General features: G+C 38.8%; 1 protein-coding gene across 1 annotated transcript in view; it reads left to right on the top strand.

Moving 5' to 3' along the window:
- Positions 1–16627, top strand: part of CSMD1 (CUB and Sushi multiple domains 1) — a 2270760-nt gene that overhangs the window by 2229142 nt on the left and 24991 nt on the right. Inside the window, exons 61-65 of the mRNA XM_090033387.1 lie at positions 317–490; positions 3343–3416; positions 8295–8406; positions 10690–10869; positions 12880–12924. Of these exons, the coding sequence (XP_089889513.1) occupies positions 317–490; positions 3343–3416; positions 8295–8406; positions 10690–10869; positions 12880–12924 (585 nt within the window). The remainder of the gene's footprint in view (positions 1–316; positions 491–3342; positions 3417–8294; positions 8407–10689; positions 10870–12879; positions 12925–16627) is intronic.

The raw sequence follows: 16627 nt of genomic DNA, 5'->3' as shown, positions 1-16627 counted from the left end.
AAACAGGGAAGCTTTGACAACAAGACAATACTTTCAAAGATACTTACATTCATTTTAATCACTTAATTAAAGGCACCTATTTTTGTGTGTGTACATTGTGAATACAGTTCTTAAGAATGGGGGAATTTAGGTACGAGCAACATTATGAATGTAGGATATTGATGTTTGTACTTGGTCTCTGTGCATAATAATAATCAGCAAGTAATAGCATCTGATTCCCTTGTAACACCAATAATACATGCCAAATGTAAACAATAATTGCACTATGCTTTATTCTTGGAACAACTCTCCTCTTCCTTTTCTTTTTTTTGAATAGCTGTATATTGTGGAGATCCTGGTACACCAGCAGAAGGGCGTCTTAATGGAAAAATTTTCACCTACAACTCTGAAGTTACTTTTCAGTGCAACCCCTCCTTTATCCTGATAGGTTCTTCAAGAAGAGTCTGTGAAGCAGATGGTACTTGGAGTGGAGTTCAGCCAGCATGCATTGGTAACAATTACTGTTACACGCCATTTTTAGTTATGTGGTTTTTAGACAAAATAGTCTAAATTAAGCACCAACAGCAATCAATTGGCAGGCCTTTTTAACAGACCTAGCTCCAAAGGCATGCTGCTGGTGCTTTCCTCCTGGTGTAGTTGCATCCCACACTGTGAACCTACCACAGAAATGCTGCAAGCATGGCCATCCACTGAACTGCCACAAATGTATGGACTTTGCATGTCAGATCCAATTGCTTGGTGGTAATCCATCTGGCAACCATAACTTGTCAACCCATTCTAGATAATACTGTGCCAACCCTGCAGCCCTAGAAGCTGATGCAAAAAACAAGAAGGAGTTACTATTTTTATATAGACAATCACAGGGGTTAGGGTCACGCGCCAACAAATGAAGAAAAATCAACACAGTGGCAACATATACTTAGCACCTTAATTCTGCCCCCCTCCTGCAACCTCTGGAGGTGTCCCGCAAATAAGCCTACAACACTCAAACAGCAGCTGGGAGCCCCCTCAAGTCTGAATCCAGCTCCTTCAGTCCACAGTCCCTGGCTGACCAAGCCAGTGAGATCTCCAGCTCCACTGTGTACTCCTATGTGCAGGGATGACTAGGTACCACCTGCATACTGCTCTGTCTTCCCATTACTGGGGGCTTCTGGGATTTGTAGTCCAAATTAAATCAGCACAACTCTGCAGACTTTCACCTAGTTCCTCCTCCTGTACACACATTACTTTCATATTACAATATATTATTTTTGATAAATCTAACAATGGGCTTTCCAAATACAAAAAGTTCTATGTATAAGTTCAGATCAGGATTAATAGGTTTTACTGCGAGTACATCACTTTGAAGATAAATACAATTGTTTAAAGCCATTAGTCAATTTACTTCATGGTTTGCCTTGTTGGAAATAAGGAAAGTCAAGTTTATGTGGACAAAGATGTTCTGGTTATTTTTGGAATCATTTAGATATACAGCAAATTTTAGAATACTACAAGTCAGATCCTGTGGTTTGAGAGTTAAAAGAACTTAGAAGTTATCAAGATCAAGTCTGAAGCTAAAATGATACTTTCAAGCTTGTGAAAATTGCTTGCAAAATGACATAATTTAAAATATTAATGATAGTCAATACTGGCCTGATCTGCTGAGATTTGAAACATCTGGGTGTGCTCAGCCTCCTGTTGATTGCAGTCACAGATTTTCAGAAGGCTACAGAATCACATCAAATGAGATCACTTCTCAGTACTTTAACTCTGGCTGACATCAGGATTTTCCCAATAGGAAACAGAGAAATTTTCTCACTGATTTTGTGAAATTATAAAAAAATCCTCCTCAATATTTTCTGAATGAACCTACTCTAGTGTAGAACTGAACTGGCCCAAAAAGCTATAGACTTCCTTGAAAAGCTGACACTGTAGATCTATCCAGCAGGCCATAGCTCAAATCCAGAAAATGAGGACAGTAGGTACATATGTATTCAGGAATGAAGAATAGTTTTTTGATAAAAAATAGACAGCTGCCTGATAATGAAGGATTAGCTTTGAAGATGTCCAGGAGTGTCAGTTTCTGGTAGTTTTTATATTAGAAGCAATACATAACTATTCTTAATATACTGTTCTCAAAAGATTATATATACCTCATACAGCCTCCCTCATGCACCATGCTCACCCAGCTCTCCTATTATGGCAACAAAACTTGTTTCACATTAGAGCATCTGAAGTATTTGAAAATGGCATTGTTAGGAGAGGAAACTTCTGCTTCATTTTACTATTATCAACTGTTCCAGGCTAACCAATGATGAAGTTAAAAGTCCCTTGGATGCTCAAGTACTTTTTGTTAACCTCATGTGTTACATTCCCATCTTTCTTCATTTTGAAGCGGTTAGACTTTCCCTCCAAAATTAGTGCACTGTGTGTCATACTAATAAGATGATGAAAGTGTCTGACTAGGACTGAAAGTGGAAACTGAGCAGGAATTAAATAACATATTGTATTACTAGATTATAAAATTACAAATATAGGTGCAGAAAATGGTTTAGATGAAGTACAGGCCTAGATCCTATGCTAAGATGTAAGTACTTTATTTTAAAATCACCATACAAAATCAGAATAGCCACACAAAAGATGATCCCTCCAGTATAGCTGGCAGCTCCTATGCAAACCTGCCTCCCACGCTGTTCACCTAGTGGACATGATAGAGCATTTCCAGATGTCATGTTAGTCAGGGAATGAAAGTGGTGTGGCTTGGAACAATTGCTTTAAATCATGCTGGTGACCCAGGTGAGCAGTGTTCTGCACTCACACCCGCCTCAGACACATATGAGGCCTGGGTCTTTTTTTAAAAAACGTGAGTTTTCGAGCTGATAAATAGGGAGTCTGCTAAATACTTTGATTGTTGAGTTGCTAGAGAAAATAGTGTTATTTTTCAGATATTTGACTTTACATCTCCACAGTTCTTAAGAAAAACAAGATGGAAAGTTGCCTCTGAATATTCCATCTGCATAATGCATAATGCTTTCCTGTGATGGAATGCACTATGTATTCAACAAAAGTTAAAGAGGTTAGCTCTAGAAAAATGAAGAAAATCCCAATATGGAAATGTCTACTCTGATAACAATCTGCAGGAATTACTGTTAGATCATGGTGACACTGAGAGAAAAATAAAAATTGAAATATAGCTCTGAAAATTTAAAGTGATGTAATACCTAATATAAAAATACACTGAGGTTATCAGTAGTGTTTCTTGTATTCATAGGAATTGGCAGAGTGATAATCTTTGCGAAGACTTTTAGGAAACTCACTCTTATAACAGTAACTATCTTCTGTGTTTTCCATTTTATTTTTTAGACCCAGCTCATAACACTTGTGCAGACCCTGGTACCCCACATTTTGGAATGCAAAACAGTTCCAGGGGATATGAGGTAATGACCATTTTATTTCTGAATTTACCAAATTAGAGTGTGTTTGAATACAAGGGTTAGCACCGTCAGATCTTTATTTTCCACAAAAAATCACAGGGTTTGTTTTAAGTTATTTTTAGTATTAAGCTAATTGGTTTGCAGACAGGGCCACATTATGGTGGCTACATTACTCCATTTCAGGACTAACACATTCCTGAAATGTGCTATTCCTGTTAGCACAGGAGCAGGCACAGTATGCCACAGCACTAAGGGATGTAGATTTGCCTCAAGTGGCTTCATGTAATTAATAAATCACATTACATTCCATATAGAAATACAGCAGCTAACGTCATTGTACATGGTGATAAAATGTCTCTTTGATGTGTGTCCTTATAATCTCTTCATTGTATCTGAGTTATTAGCATATTAAGTGTCAATCTTGAAAATGACTAAAAAAGTGACAGAAGTATATAAAAACATAATGGGTCAATGAAGTTCTTTGTTCAGAAAGATTAGCATTTATTAAGTAAATTCCATCAGGTATTATTTGCAAGTGTGCAATTGAAGTTTACAATAGCCTCTCCTTAACATAGTCCTCTGACTAGTACTATGTACCTATGAAACTCCCAGACTTACCAGTTCTATATCAATCTGCCGTTCTTGAGTGGTTTTAGTTTGTGACTTACCCTAACAAGCCTGCAGCTTCACCTTTACTCTTTCTGTATGGCTTCATCTTACTGCATTTTTTCTATCTTATGAAAAACGCCACAGGGGACACAACGGTAGGAGTCTACTACAGACCTCCCACTCAAAGTCCTGAGCTTGACCAGGAGTTCGCCCAGGAACTGACTGAGGCCGCTTGCTCCAGGACCTTGGTTGTCATGGGTGACTTCAATTACCCGGACATCTCCTGGGAAGATCACTCAGCTAAATCTGAGCAGTCGCAAAGCTTTCTCTCGTGCATGGATGACCTCTACCTGACTCAAGAAGTCTATGGGCCAATGAGAGACAAAGCGCTGCTTGACCTGCTACTGGCTACGGGGGGCGACCTAATCGGTGACCTAGTGATCGGTGGGAAGCTGGGTGAATCACCCTCACCATCCGCCGTAAAGCTGGCAAGCAGCACAGAAGTCCTTGACTTCAGAAAAGCCGACTTTGACAAGCTCAAGAGGCTTGTCGATCAGGCCCTCAGGGACCATGACCCCAGGGAGATGGGAGTTCAAGAAGAGTGGTTGCTTCTTAAGGAAGCGATCCTTAATGTACAAGCTAAATCTATTCCAACACGGAGGAAAGGCAGCAAGAAGGCACAGCAGCCCTCCTGGCTCTCCAGGGACCTAGCGGACCTCCTGCGGCTAAAAAGGAAAGCCTACAAAGGATGGAGGACGGGTTTCACCTCCAAGGAGGATTCCTCCGCGCTGGTCCGGTCCTGCAGGGAGCAAACCAGGAAAGCCAAGGCTGCAACTGAACTCCAACTAGCTTCAAGCATCAAGGACAACAAAAAGTCCTTTTTCAGATATGTGGGGAGCCGGAGGAAAAGCAAGGGCAATGTTGGACCCCTGCTAAACCAGATGGGGCAACTGACAACTGACACCCAGGAAAAAGCCAACCTATTAAATAGGTACTTTGCGTCAGTCTTTCATCAGTCCCATGGGACGCCCATGCCTGCTATGGGACAGGGAGATCTGGGTGATGGGGATCCCCTACCCTCCATAAATGCTGACCTCATGAAGGAACACCTTGAGAAGCTGGATACCTTCAAGTCAGCCGGCCCTGACAATCTGCACCCCAGGGTACTCAAGGAGCTGGCGAGCGTCATAGCCCAGCCCCTGGCACGGATCTTTGAAAACTCCTGGCACTCTGGTGTAGTGCCCGAAGACTGGAAGAAGGCCAGTGTGGTGCCGATCTTCAAGAAAGGGAGGAGAGTGGATCCGGCTAACTACAGGCCCATTAGCCTGACTTCTATCCTGGGGAAGATCTTAGAAAAGTTTATTAAGGAAGCCATCCTTGAGGGACTGGCCCAGGCTAACATCCTAAGGGATAGCCAGCACGGGTTTCTTGCGGGTAGGTCTTGTTTGACCAATCTCATTTCCTTCTATGACCAGGTGCCCTGTCACCTGGACAAAGGAGAAGAGGTTGATGGCATATATCTTGACTTCAAAAAAGCCTTTGATCTGGTATCCCATGATCACCTCTTGGCCAAACTGGCCAGTTGTGGCCTTGGCTCCACCACGATCCACTGGCTGGGAAATTGGCTCCCTGGTCGGACCCAGAGGGTTGTAATCGATGGCAGTCACTCATCATGGTGCCCTGTGACCAGTGGGGTCCCTCAAGGCTCTGTCCTGGGACCCATCCTGTTCAACATCTTCGTTAATGATGTGGACATTGGAGTCAGGAGTGGACTGGCCAAGTTCGCCGATGACACCGAACTTTGGGGCAAAGCATCCATGCCAGAAGATAGGCGGGTGATCCAGGCTGACCTGGACAGCCTCAGCAAATGGGCGGACGAGAACCTGATGGTGTTTAACACTGAAAAATGCAAGGTTCTCCACCTTGGGAGGAAAAACCTGCAGCATCCTTATAGGCTCGGCAGTGCTACGTTGGATAGCACTACAGAATAAAGAGACTTGGGGGTCATCATTGACCACAAGATGAACATGAGCCTGCAATGCGATGCTGCGGCTAGTAAAGTGACCAAAACACTGGCTTGCATCCATAGATGCTTCTTGAGCAAATCCCGGGACGTCATTCTCCCCTTGTACTCGGCCTTGGTGAGGCCACAGCTGGAGTACTGCGTCCAGTTTTGGGCTCGACAATTCAAAAAGGATGTGGAGAAGCTTGAGAGAGTCCAGAGGAGAGCCACGCGCATGATCAGAGGTCAGGAAAACAGATCTTACGATGACAGGCTGAGAGCCATGGGACTCCTTAGGCTGGAAAAGCGTAGGCTCAGAGGTGATCTGATGGCCACCTATAAGTTTATCAGGGGTGACCACCAGGTTCTGGGGGAACGTTTGTTCACCAGAGCGCCCCATGGGATGACGAGGTCGAATGGTCACAAACTCCTGCAAGACCATTTCAGGCTGGACATAAGGAAGAATTTCTTTACTGTCCGAGCCCCCAAGGTCTGGAACAGTCTGCCAGTGGAGGTGGTTCAAGCACCTACATTGAACACCTTCAGGAGTAAATTGGATGCTTATCTTGCTGGGATCCTATGACCCCAGCTGACTTCCTGCCCTTTGGGCAGGGGGCTGGACTCGATGATCTCCTGAGGTCCCTTCCAGGCCTAATGTCTATGAAATCTATGAAATCTAATCACATCAGCAGTAAATTTTAGTTTTTGGATCATAAATACTCCAACACACTCTCTACCACTCCTAGTACCCTTTTTAGACTTACGTTTCCAGAGGTATGTGCTTTCATTCCTAGTTATAACAAAGTAATAGTAATTGAGTCTTGAAATATAAATGCATTCACCAAGTGAGATGGCTTTTAGGTCATCTGGTTTTAATGAGGTATCCACTCCTGCAGACTAATTTTTAGCAGGGCATGTGTGAGTACCCTCATTAGAGAAAGATGTTTTGAAGGAGGAGAGTTCTTCATGATGTTTCTGTCCTGCCTACCAGTACCATAATTCATCTTACCTGCATTCATTTTCTTCACTACCCTGATTTTCATAGATGGTTCCCTCTTTCAGACCATATTTTGATGAGCTAGATGAAGAATGTATTCCTTCATTTTATTTTATAGTATGAAGAAAGAAACCAAACTCAGTTACTGGTGTGAACCCAGATACCTCATTTTTCCTTTTCCTTTTCTTTTTTTTTTTTGGGACCAAATGATCTTGTGAGGTCTCTTCCAGCCTTAAAATCTATAAATGAATCTATGAATCTGTATCTATTTAAATTTAATCCCTCCAGCTCTTTCCTTTCTGCTTCAGCAAAGTATCACCAACTCTCCTCAGCCAACAAAACCAATCCATAACTGGACAGCTGTTCACCCTCAATTGTTCTACCTTGATGCCTTGCCATGAACTTTTTATTCAGTACCATTAATTCCATACGTACAAAAACTTTCCCAGCAATGTCTTTCTACCACTTCCATTATGAAAAAAAAATTTCAGTTGTCAGTTGAAAAGTCATACCCAGTTTCCATACTTTATTTTCCTCAACAGGATTCTAAAGAAAATGATTTGTTTCTTCTCTTTATGCCATTTCTTAGAGAACAGCCTTCTTCACTTTCAGGCTAGCATTTTACCCTTCATAATAGAGGTTATATTCCATCTGATCAAAATGCAGCTTTCTGTGGTAGCTATCAGTACTTTGGTATTTGAACACCTCCAGCAGAACTCAAGTAGTAAATGATCACAAATCCAGTGCAAACAATGCAATGAAATTAAAGTAATCAAATTAATTGTCTATGGTTTTAAGTGTAGGTGAATGCACAGGCCAGAACATCTTTTTTAACAAATGGTTATAAAACGATACATTGAGAACCATATGTAAAACATACTTATAATCATATATATTATAATAGAGATAGTCTGGTGAATGAGAAATATAGCCTCATTTCAGTTCTTTGTCACACTTTGGGTTTGCTTCTGTCACACATTGGCAGGCTGAAAGGCTGAGTGGTATAGAGTGTCATTTTTTTTTTTTATTTCAGGTTTTCCCATCTTTTTTCCACTTCTCAGTTTCAGATAACTTCAATTTCACTGTTATGAAAGAGACCAGTTGCTAAACCTTTTATTCCATAGGGAAAAATTCTAACACTGTAAAGGCAAACTGATGACACATAGAAAATATTTTCCTAAAATCAAGCAAGTAGCCTATAACTGTGCTGTCAAATTGATGGCAAAGGCTGATTTCCTGTTTTCTGTCATCTTTTCTACTTTTGATTCTCTAGGTTGGGAGCACAGTCTTTTTCAGATGTAGAAAAGGCTATCATATTCAGGGCTCCACAACTCGTTCTTGCCTTGCAAACTTAACTTGGAGTGGCATACAGTCAGAATGCATTCGTAAGTAGTTTCTTTCTATACATTTTTGGTCACACATAATTTTTGACAGAGTAATAAATTAATACTTTTTAAATCCCACAATAGTGAATATGGAATACTCATGATGAAAAAAAACAGTGCTTATCAACAGGTACAATGTATAGTTTGCCACAGTTATTTCCTATTTAAAATTGTTGGGTATAAAAACAGTCCACAGTACTGCTAAAGATTAATTAATTTCAAAGTGTTATTAAGTAATTTTAGGTCAATTCATCAATGCCTTAATTGCAGAGAAAGTGTCTTTCAGCAGGATAAAAGACTGTCTTCCTCATTACTAGTTCCATTGTTTAGCTTGGTTATGCAGGTAATGCACCGTTGTGGTACTTCTCTGCATTTCTCTCTCTGCAATTAATCATTAGGATTTTCTGAATATTTATGTGCCTACAATACATAAGATACACACATAAAACTGAATCTAACTGACATAATGTTAGTGTCCATCTATTTTTTTATTGTAATGATTCATATAATGTCTGATTGGCACCTATCATGAAAGAATCAGGCATAGTGAGTATATCAAAATGACAGGCTAAACCATTAAAAATTTTTTTTTATCAAGACAGAATACCCCATCTACTCGGACTACTACCCTATTTCTTCCTAATTTATCTTATTTGTTGTTTTACCTTCTGACGTGTATTCAGGAATGCCTGGACTTTATATAACCCATATTAATTAGTTACTCTTTCATTTTCCTTCAGTGAGTCCAGTATTGTTTCAGTATTCCAAACGTTTTGTGCAGTAGGCATTGGCAAATGATACCTTTTAATGGTGCTCACAATAATTATATTAATGCTTTTGGGAAAAATTCTGCTTTCACCAGTTCAAAGTTATAATCATAGTTCCTTGGATATCACACCCCCTCAAATAAAATGCACATCTTGTTTTTAAAAGGCAGAATGTAGAAAAGAGATGTCTTCCAGAGTCATGGCCTAACATGGCTTTTTTTATGAAGAGAGCATGAACATATCACTTCATAATGTCTTCCAGGTTCTCTCTCCCTGTCAGCAAGCATGAGGGGTACAGTTCAGGCATAGCCACTCTCAAAGTAGCAGTAATTCAACCAAACAATGCTTCTAGTTTGAGAGCAGCTGTGAAAGGGTTAACATTGGGTTGTTCTCCTGCTTACTGGCAGGAAAACAGAAGCTGGCAGGCATTCTGAAGCGCAGTGTCTTCATGCTTCTATTCATGTTTGCTTCCATTCTGGAGAAGAAAATCAGCTTCCACACTTAAGACATGCACCTCCTTTTCATAAGGCTGATTTGGGGAAAAAGGTGTGTATGGAATGCTAGTACATTAATGTAGAAATTAAGGTTGAAATTAACGTAGTTTTGTTTCATTTCCACTGATAAATTGAGATCAGAATATGGCCTCTGGTATGCAAAAGAATGATTTGTTGGGTAAAATGTTATGAACTATAAAATAAGACTAACAATTTTCTGGGCTATGGTTAGGGAGATATTTGATTACTACTGGGATTTGCATGATGGTTGAAAAAATACACTCATCTAACACAAAAACCATTAAACCATTAGAGTGACCTTAGATTCTTACCCTGTTTCAATTAACTTTGTGATGTTACAAATGAACAAAGTGGTTCAGAAAAATAGAAAAATTGAGAGCAATATGTCTTATATACAGTGTACTAAGATAAAAAATCTTTCTATGGAAACTTAGTTTCATTTTAAGTTTACAAGGAATTTATTTAGCACAATAGCCCGTCTATAATCTTCAAGGTTTTCTGAGATATTGAGTACAGGGGATACTTGAAGCTCTGACAGTACAATAATTCACAATACTCATTACTGCATATTTTGCAATGACATGCACCTTGGTTTCTCTTCATTTTAACTCTTTACCTTCATAACGTGTCCATCCTTCGAAACTTTCAGAAGTAGGTTAGACATATACTTGGCTGGGATGATTTAGTCTGGAATGGTCCTACCTTGGCAACTAGATGACTTTGTGAGATTCCTTCCAGCCCTAGTTTGCTATTATTCCTATGATAATTACATTTCAGTATATTGTGCAGAAATAGTTTATACGAGGACATCATCAGTTCCAACTTTCCACTACAGTGCAGCCAGAGTCTTAGTGCTATTTCTGCTCAAAACATGAAAATTACTTGTCACTTAAACAGTAGCAAGTTTGTCTAATGAAAGGCAATGAGTTAACACGTGCTTGTTCTAAATTCTGTACATAGATCCTGCAGCTTTTTCTAACTGTAAAAAAAACCACTTTCAGCTCACGCTTGCAGACAACCAGAAACACCTGCGCATGTGGATGTGAAAGCCATAGATCTTCCTACATTAGGATACACTTTGGTATACACCTGTCAGCCAGGATTTTTTCTTGCTGGTGGATCAGAACATCGAACATGTAAACCAGATATGAAATGGACAGGAAAATCACCTATTTGTAAAAGTAAGTCATTGATCAAGTGATTCACTGCATTGTACATAATTGCATTACATTGTTTTCTTAGCATAATTCTGTTGATTATATTGTGTATATTTGATTGAATTTGCTTATTGAACATTAGCATTTAAAATTTCTAAAATGATATGTAATCAAAATAGCTTCATAGAAACAAAGAAAGCCAAACTTTTTTCAGCACCAGCCTAAACTCAATGAGGAAAAACATTAAATATACAGTTAATAAAGAGAAAACTAAGTAACACAAGATATCACTTATCACTGTGTATTTTTTGGTATTAAAGGCCAACTAAACAACAGAATATAACTCTTTACTGGGCCCTTTTATTTCCTTTTGTGTGTCAGTCTTTGCATATGTCTTCAGTGTTTAATATATATGTGTAGCAATTTTTAGTTAAAAAAAAGAAATTATAAAGTTATTTCATAGAAAACTGGCTTTTAGAGTCATTGAGGCATGTTGAATAAATTACATCATTTTTTTTTATCCATGAAGGAGATGCTTCTTTTAAAATCATCTCCAACAACCCAACACAAAGAAACTGAAACTAAGCCATTGGGCCAAATTCTACTTTGGTTACACCAGCATCGATGCCATATAATACCAATAGTGTAATTCTGGATATTGAATTCTTAGAGCAGAATTTGGCCTTTTTATTTAAATGTGTGTGGTTTTATGTCTCTGGGTCTTTCTGGATGTTAATGTTTGTAATAAAAAGATTATGAGATCTTGACTAACTATTTGCATATCACATTTAGGCAATGGTAGAAAAAAATTGAAAATAGTATTAATGTACAGACAACTGGTGGGTTTACTCCAAGGTTTTGCCATGCTGTTCTTTTTCAACACTGCTACAATAAACTGTGGTCTAGGCATAAAGCTCTTTGTCCACTTCCTGAATAACAATATTTCACTGCTCCGGTATATTACTACTCTTGATGGAGAGTAACTTGAAATACCTTTCAAATGAAGCTCAAGCTGTTTTCTCTTCTCTTGTATATTGTTTTCTGGCCTTAAAAATCATCTACAAGAGAAGAGAACAATTTTCTACTAGTGCTAATATTTGCATGAAATTAAGAAAGAGCCATAGATAAAATTAATCCCCTGAGAAAACAAGGAATACAAGAGTAACACTATGCAAGTATCAATAATTTCTTTGACATAAGCATAAGTGGTTCATGGGCCTTTTATGTACTCTATGTACAGGGACCATTTCACTTTGAATTCCTGTGAGAAAAAAGCATGCAACAGAACAATTCCTGATTCTGGGATTTTTAAGGTGTCCAAAAATATGTCATCCAAACCTTTCCTAGTGCAAATTGAAATTGATCCAGTGATTTAAATGGATCTGTGCTAATTTAAGTATGTTTGGGTTCTGGCCCATTGCACCTAAATAGTTTCTTTTTTTGGTTTGTTCTGTAAACCTATTGTTATTTACCAGTAGTAATTGTTACATTTAACATGATAGGAAAGTATGGAAGGGACCTCAGCAGGTCATCTAGTTCATGGCAGGAGCATTCCTGATTAAACTATCCCAGTCAAGTGCCTGTCTAACCTGCTGCTGAAAATGTCCAGGGATAGAGATTCTACAACTTCTCTAGGTAGCTTGTTCCAATTCTAAACCACCTTCAGTTTTTACACATTATAAAAAATGGTAATTATTATGCCTACGTATATAAATAATTTTTCCTCACTATAAGGCTCTCTTTTATAGCTCTAAGGCTGATACAAACCAATAAATGTTAGGCCTAAACACATTAAACTTCTGAGTAGACAACTAACTTCCAGACTAAAAATGGTAGTACTGAAAAATTTTTATCCTGATGAATGTGTGAAAATATATGGGTTGGAATCTGCAGTGCGTTCTAGACTTTAGATGCCTCTATAATAAAATTAGGCCTACTGGCAAAGGGATAATTGCTTCAATCAAGCATTATGTTGTAGCATTCTATAAAAATAATTATGTACATGCAAATGATAATTTGTCTTTTTACTTGTAGGTAAAGGAGTGAGAGAAGTTAATGAAACAATAACTAAAACTCCAGGTTTGTATACCAGCACAGTTTTAGATCTAAATAAATTAAATTGACTTGTACCCTACTATATTATGGGTAACAAAATTCTAATATTTAGCTTAATTATTCCATTACTGACCACAAAGGAAGATAAATATCCTGAATATTCATAAAAACAAGTGGCATATAAATCCTGCTTTTGGAAATTCTTTCCGGACTAGCTTCATTCTTACATAGTAATTTCTTATATAACACCACCTCAAGGAAGTTGTACAAAGATACTGTTAAACTGAAAGGGTAATGGGGTTTAATGTAGACAGGAAGCAAGGTTGAGGTCACTTTGGTATCAGAGAGGGTGCTGTATCAGAGAGCCTTATACCGAGGTAGAATTTCAATCAAAAAATCTGTCTAGCTTTCAGGTTATGAATGTTCTTTCAATTCACAGAAAATTACTTTTTAGAACTTTTGTTGCTGTCCATTCCATTAAAATGGATGGATTTTGAACTGAATTTTACTTGTGTTTTATTATATGCTTCCATCAGAAGTATAAAATACGAAATTACGGAGGAAGTTTGAAAGAAAAAATGTATCCTGTAAGTCTTTTTCACAGTCAAGCATTTTCAGTGCCTCCTTTAAGGCAGCAGTTCCCAGACTGGGGGTTATGGCCCCAAGTAAGGTTACAGCAGTTATGAGGAGGGCCATGAACATAACAGACATTCAGAAGTTGGGCTCTGAATGGGACACAGATGCAAAGACTTTAAGGACCTGTGATATAAGCCCTGATTTTTTTAAAGAGCTGTCTTTCTGTGTAAGCAGAATTTTTTCTTTAATAAAATAGCTATATTCTGTATAATCCTTACCCAACCACTTGGAAAGAAGGAACAAGTAATTAGACTCCTATAGCAGTCCATATGAGGACTGACCAGAATTAAAGGGGACTGCAAGAACTTCTACCAAACATTGATCTCACTGCTGAGACTTCTAACTAGAGTGTCAACTAAGATCATAAATGAGGTCATTCTACATGTATCAACTTTATACTGTAATCACAATAGTGTACGGTAGACTATGCATTCATGCTAATTAACTCACAACCTTTGTTTGACGGAGGCCCTTGGCTTCACCTCACTGCACACTAAAGGTATGCATTAATCAGCTACCACATGGTCTCTTGAGTTTCATCGCCTAATTAAAATACAGCTCAAGTTCTCTAACCACATTCACCACACAGTGCGTAAATATCTTTCATACCCTACATGAAATGTCTTTTCTTTTACAGTCATTATAGAAAAATAGCATTTAAAAATGAAATAAAATGATGATGATTTTGCATGTCCTTAATGATTATTGTTTCATACTTTGTAACAATGAATAGTGAGCCACTAAAATGGAACAAGAGAAAAGTTTTAAGATTTTAAAATTGTTGTGTACCCTTAATTACATTGATTTAGGTCTCTAAATATGTTTAGCTCCCTAAATATGTTTGGGGGTGTTGTCTCTACCTCAAAATTTACTTAGCTTTGGATATAGTTCTGCTTTCAACCATGTGGATTTTAAGTTGGAGGTAACAAATATTAAACTTATGCTAAACTAATATAAAACTTAATTTGATTAGACTGGCACACTAATAACCCAACTTCAAATGATGGTGGTCATTTGCATGAAATGGGTTGGCTTATCCCACTTAAATGTATACATGCAATAATAATTATGTTTTTTATACAAACGGCGTCAAACTCATCATGTGCCATGAGCTGGAGGAGTGGTACAGGGCTGGTCTGGCATGGCAGCCACATGTAGCATGTACCCCAGACTAGCACTGAGTGCTACACAGTGTGTGCTGGCCCCATCCCATACGCTGCATATACTGGCCTTCACCCAGTGTACTCCATAGAGCAGACATGCCAGATCCAGCCTCATGTGTCAGGTACAGGGAGCACCACTGCATTAAGAATGTGTACCAGACTGGCTCCACACTTTACATTTAACATGCACCAATCCTGCCCCAACTCTGCATGCTGTGTGTACTGCACGTACCAGATCTAGCCCAATGCATTGCATGCAGTGCCCCACATGGCATACACAGTGCTTGCTTGGCCTGCATGCCACATGCAGCATGTGGGGACAGTCCAGTGCATGTTGCATGTGGCAGGCAGGTCCAGACTGAGACCCATAGGCTACACTGCAGGCTGGATAAAAAGGCTCTGTGGCCTGCTTTATATAGTGCTTTAAATCTTTCTAGTGCCTTATAAGCTCTAATGAATTAATACTGACAGCATCTCTGGTTTAAGAGAAGCAGCACTGGTCTCAATTCTCATCCATAGTTCTTTGGATTTATCCTCCTTCGGGGAATTCTGGGATGGTACAAAGCTCACATAGGTAATTCAACTATAAGCTTCTTTCCCTTACCATCTTTACACAGTGGTTGAAAAGCCAGAGAATGTATTGGGGTTGGAGAAAATCTGGCCAAAGCGCTTGTTTGTTGGATGGTTCAGGGGCCCCTGTAAGATTGCTGCAGCTCCATCTTGGCCTTTGGCCAGCACAGAATTCAGGGGAGGAGAAACCTGTCTTATAGCCACCTTTCCCCCTTGCTGTGCTCAGCTGCAACAAGTATAAATTCAATGCAACTGAAAATTGAACCCACTATGTCGTTTCGCATAGAGTGACATATTGTAATTGACAGCCTGTGCTCAAGACTGGAATTGCAAGGATGTTGAAGGTGACAATTGAGGCATGTTGTCAGCTCTTTGATGGGAATCTTGCACAGTCCCTATCAGCATTGTAACAGGTTCATCCTAGTACTATTAGTCCTTCACTTTCATGGGCAATAAATTCACTCACACATTTGTAATAGAAAAAAGCAAAGATACTTTTAAATACATTTTTAAAGTGTCATAGTTTCTATACACTGTAACTCACAGTTTTAACAAATCTATGGAGAAAGGTAAAAAAGTATTAAAAGATTCACATATTAATTTATGTTGGAACAGGAAGAATGAAAAGAAATATAAAAGGAAGAGATCAAAGTCTTTTGATCCTGTTTGCTTTCTGTCGTTAATTTAGAATAATTGAGATCATTTTCCCCAATACAAAAATGAGTGAACAGCTGTAGCAGAAAAATACGGTCTCAGCAGAAAACAAGAAGCCTAAAGTTCCAGTCTTAGTTTGACAGATCTGTATCTCTAAAAGCTTATCTAGACGTGGCTTGCCTCTTAGAACACACAATCATTTCCCTCTAAGTGCGTGTACCCCACTTTCAAGCAGCGGGAACAGCTGTGGGCATTTGGAGTCTGCCTGATCCCACCTTTCAGAACCAAGTGAGAGGTTCTGGGAGATTCAGTGGTAGCTATGGAGTGAGGTATAGCCAAGCTAATAAAAATTATGTGAGGATTCATTTCTGCCAGGATACATTCATTAATGTGTGTCTTAAAGTTAAGTTTAAGATTTCCAAATTTATACATTGCAGCAAATTTATACATTACTCCATTATATGATATAATATAAAGTGTTAAAAAAAACAGTAGAAAAGACAAATTAGATTATAATATTTTCTTTGGTTTCCAATATTGCAACAAGAGCTGCATGGGCATGCGTTTGTGATTTTTACAGAGCCTTAAGGAAGTCAGTTGATGCTTCTCAAAAGATTATATGCCCAGGTTTCTGGATCTTATTGCAGGTTTGAAACCTGTGATGTCCAGTTTATTTCCCTCAACATGCAGAGCTCCTTCAGCAA

Source organism: Crocodylus siamensis, chromosome 1, assembly GCF_052110815.1.
Source record: "Crocodylus siamensis isolate JL-2025a chromosome 1, ASM5211081v1, whole genome shotgun sequence".
Taxonomy (NCBI): domain Eukaryota; kingdom Metazoa; phylum Chordata; order Crocodylia; family Crocodylidae; genus Crocodylus; species Crocodylus siamensis.
This window is presented reverse-complemented; position numbering and strand designations above follow the sequence as displayed.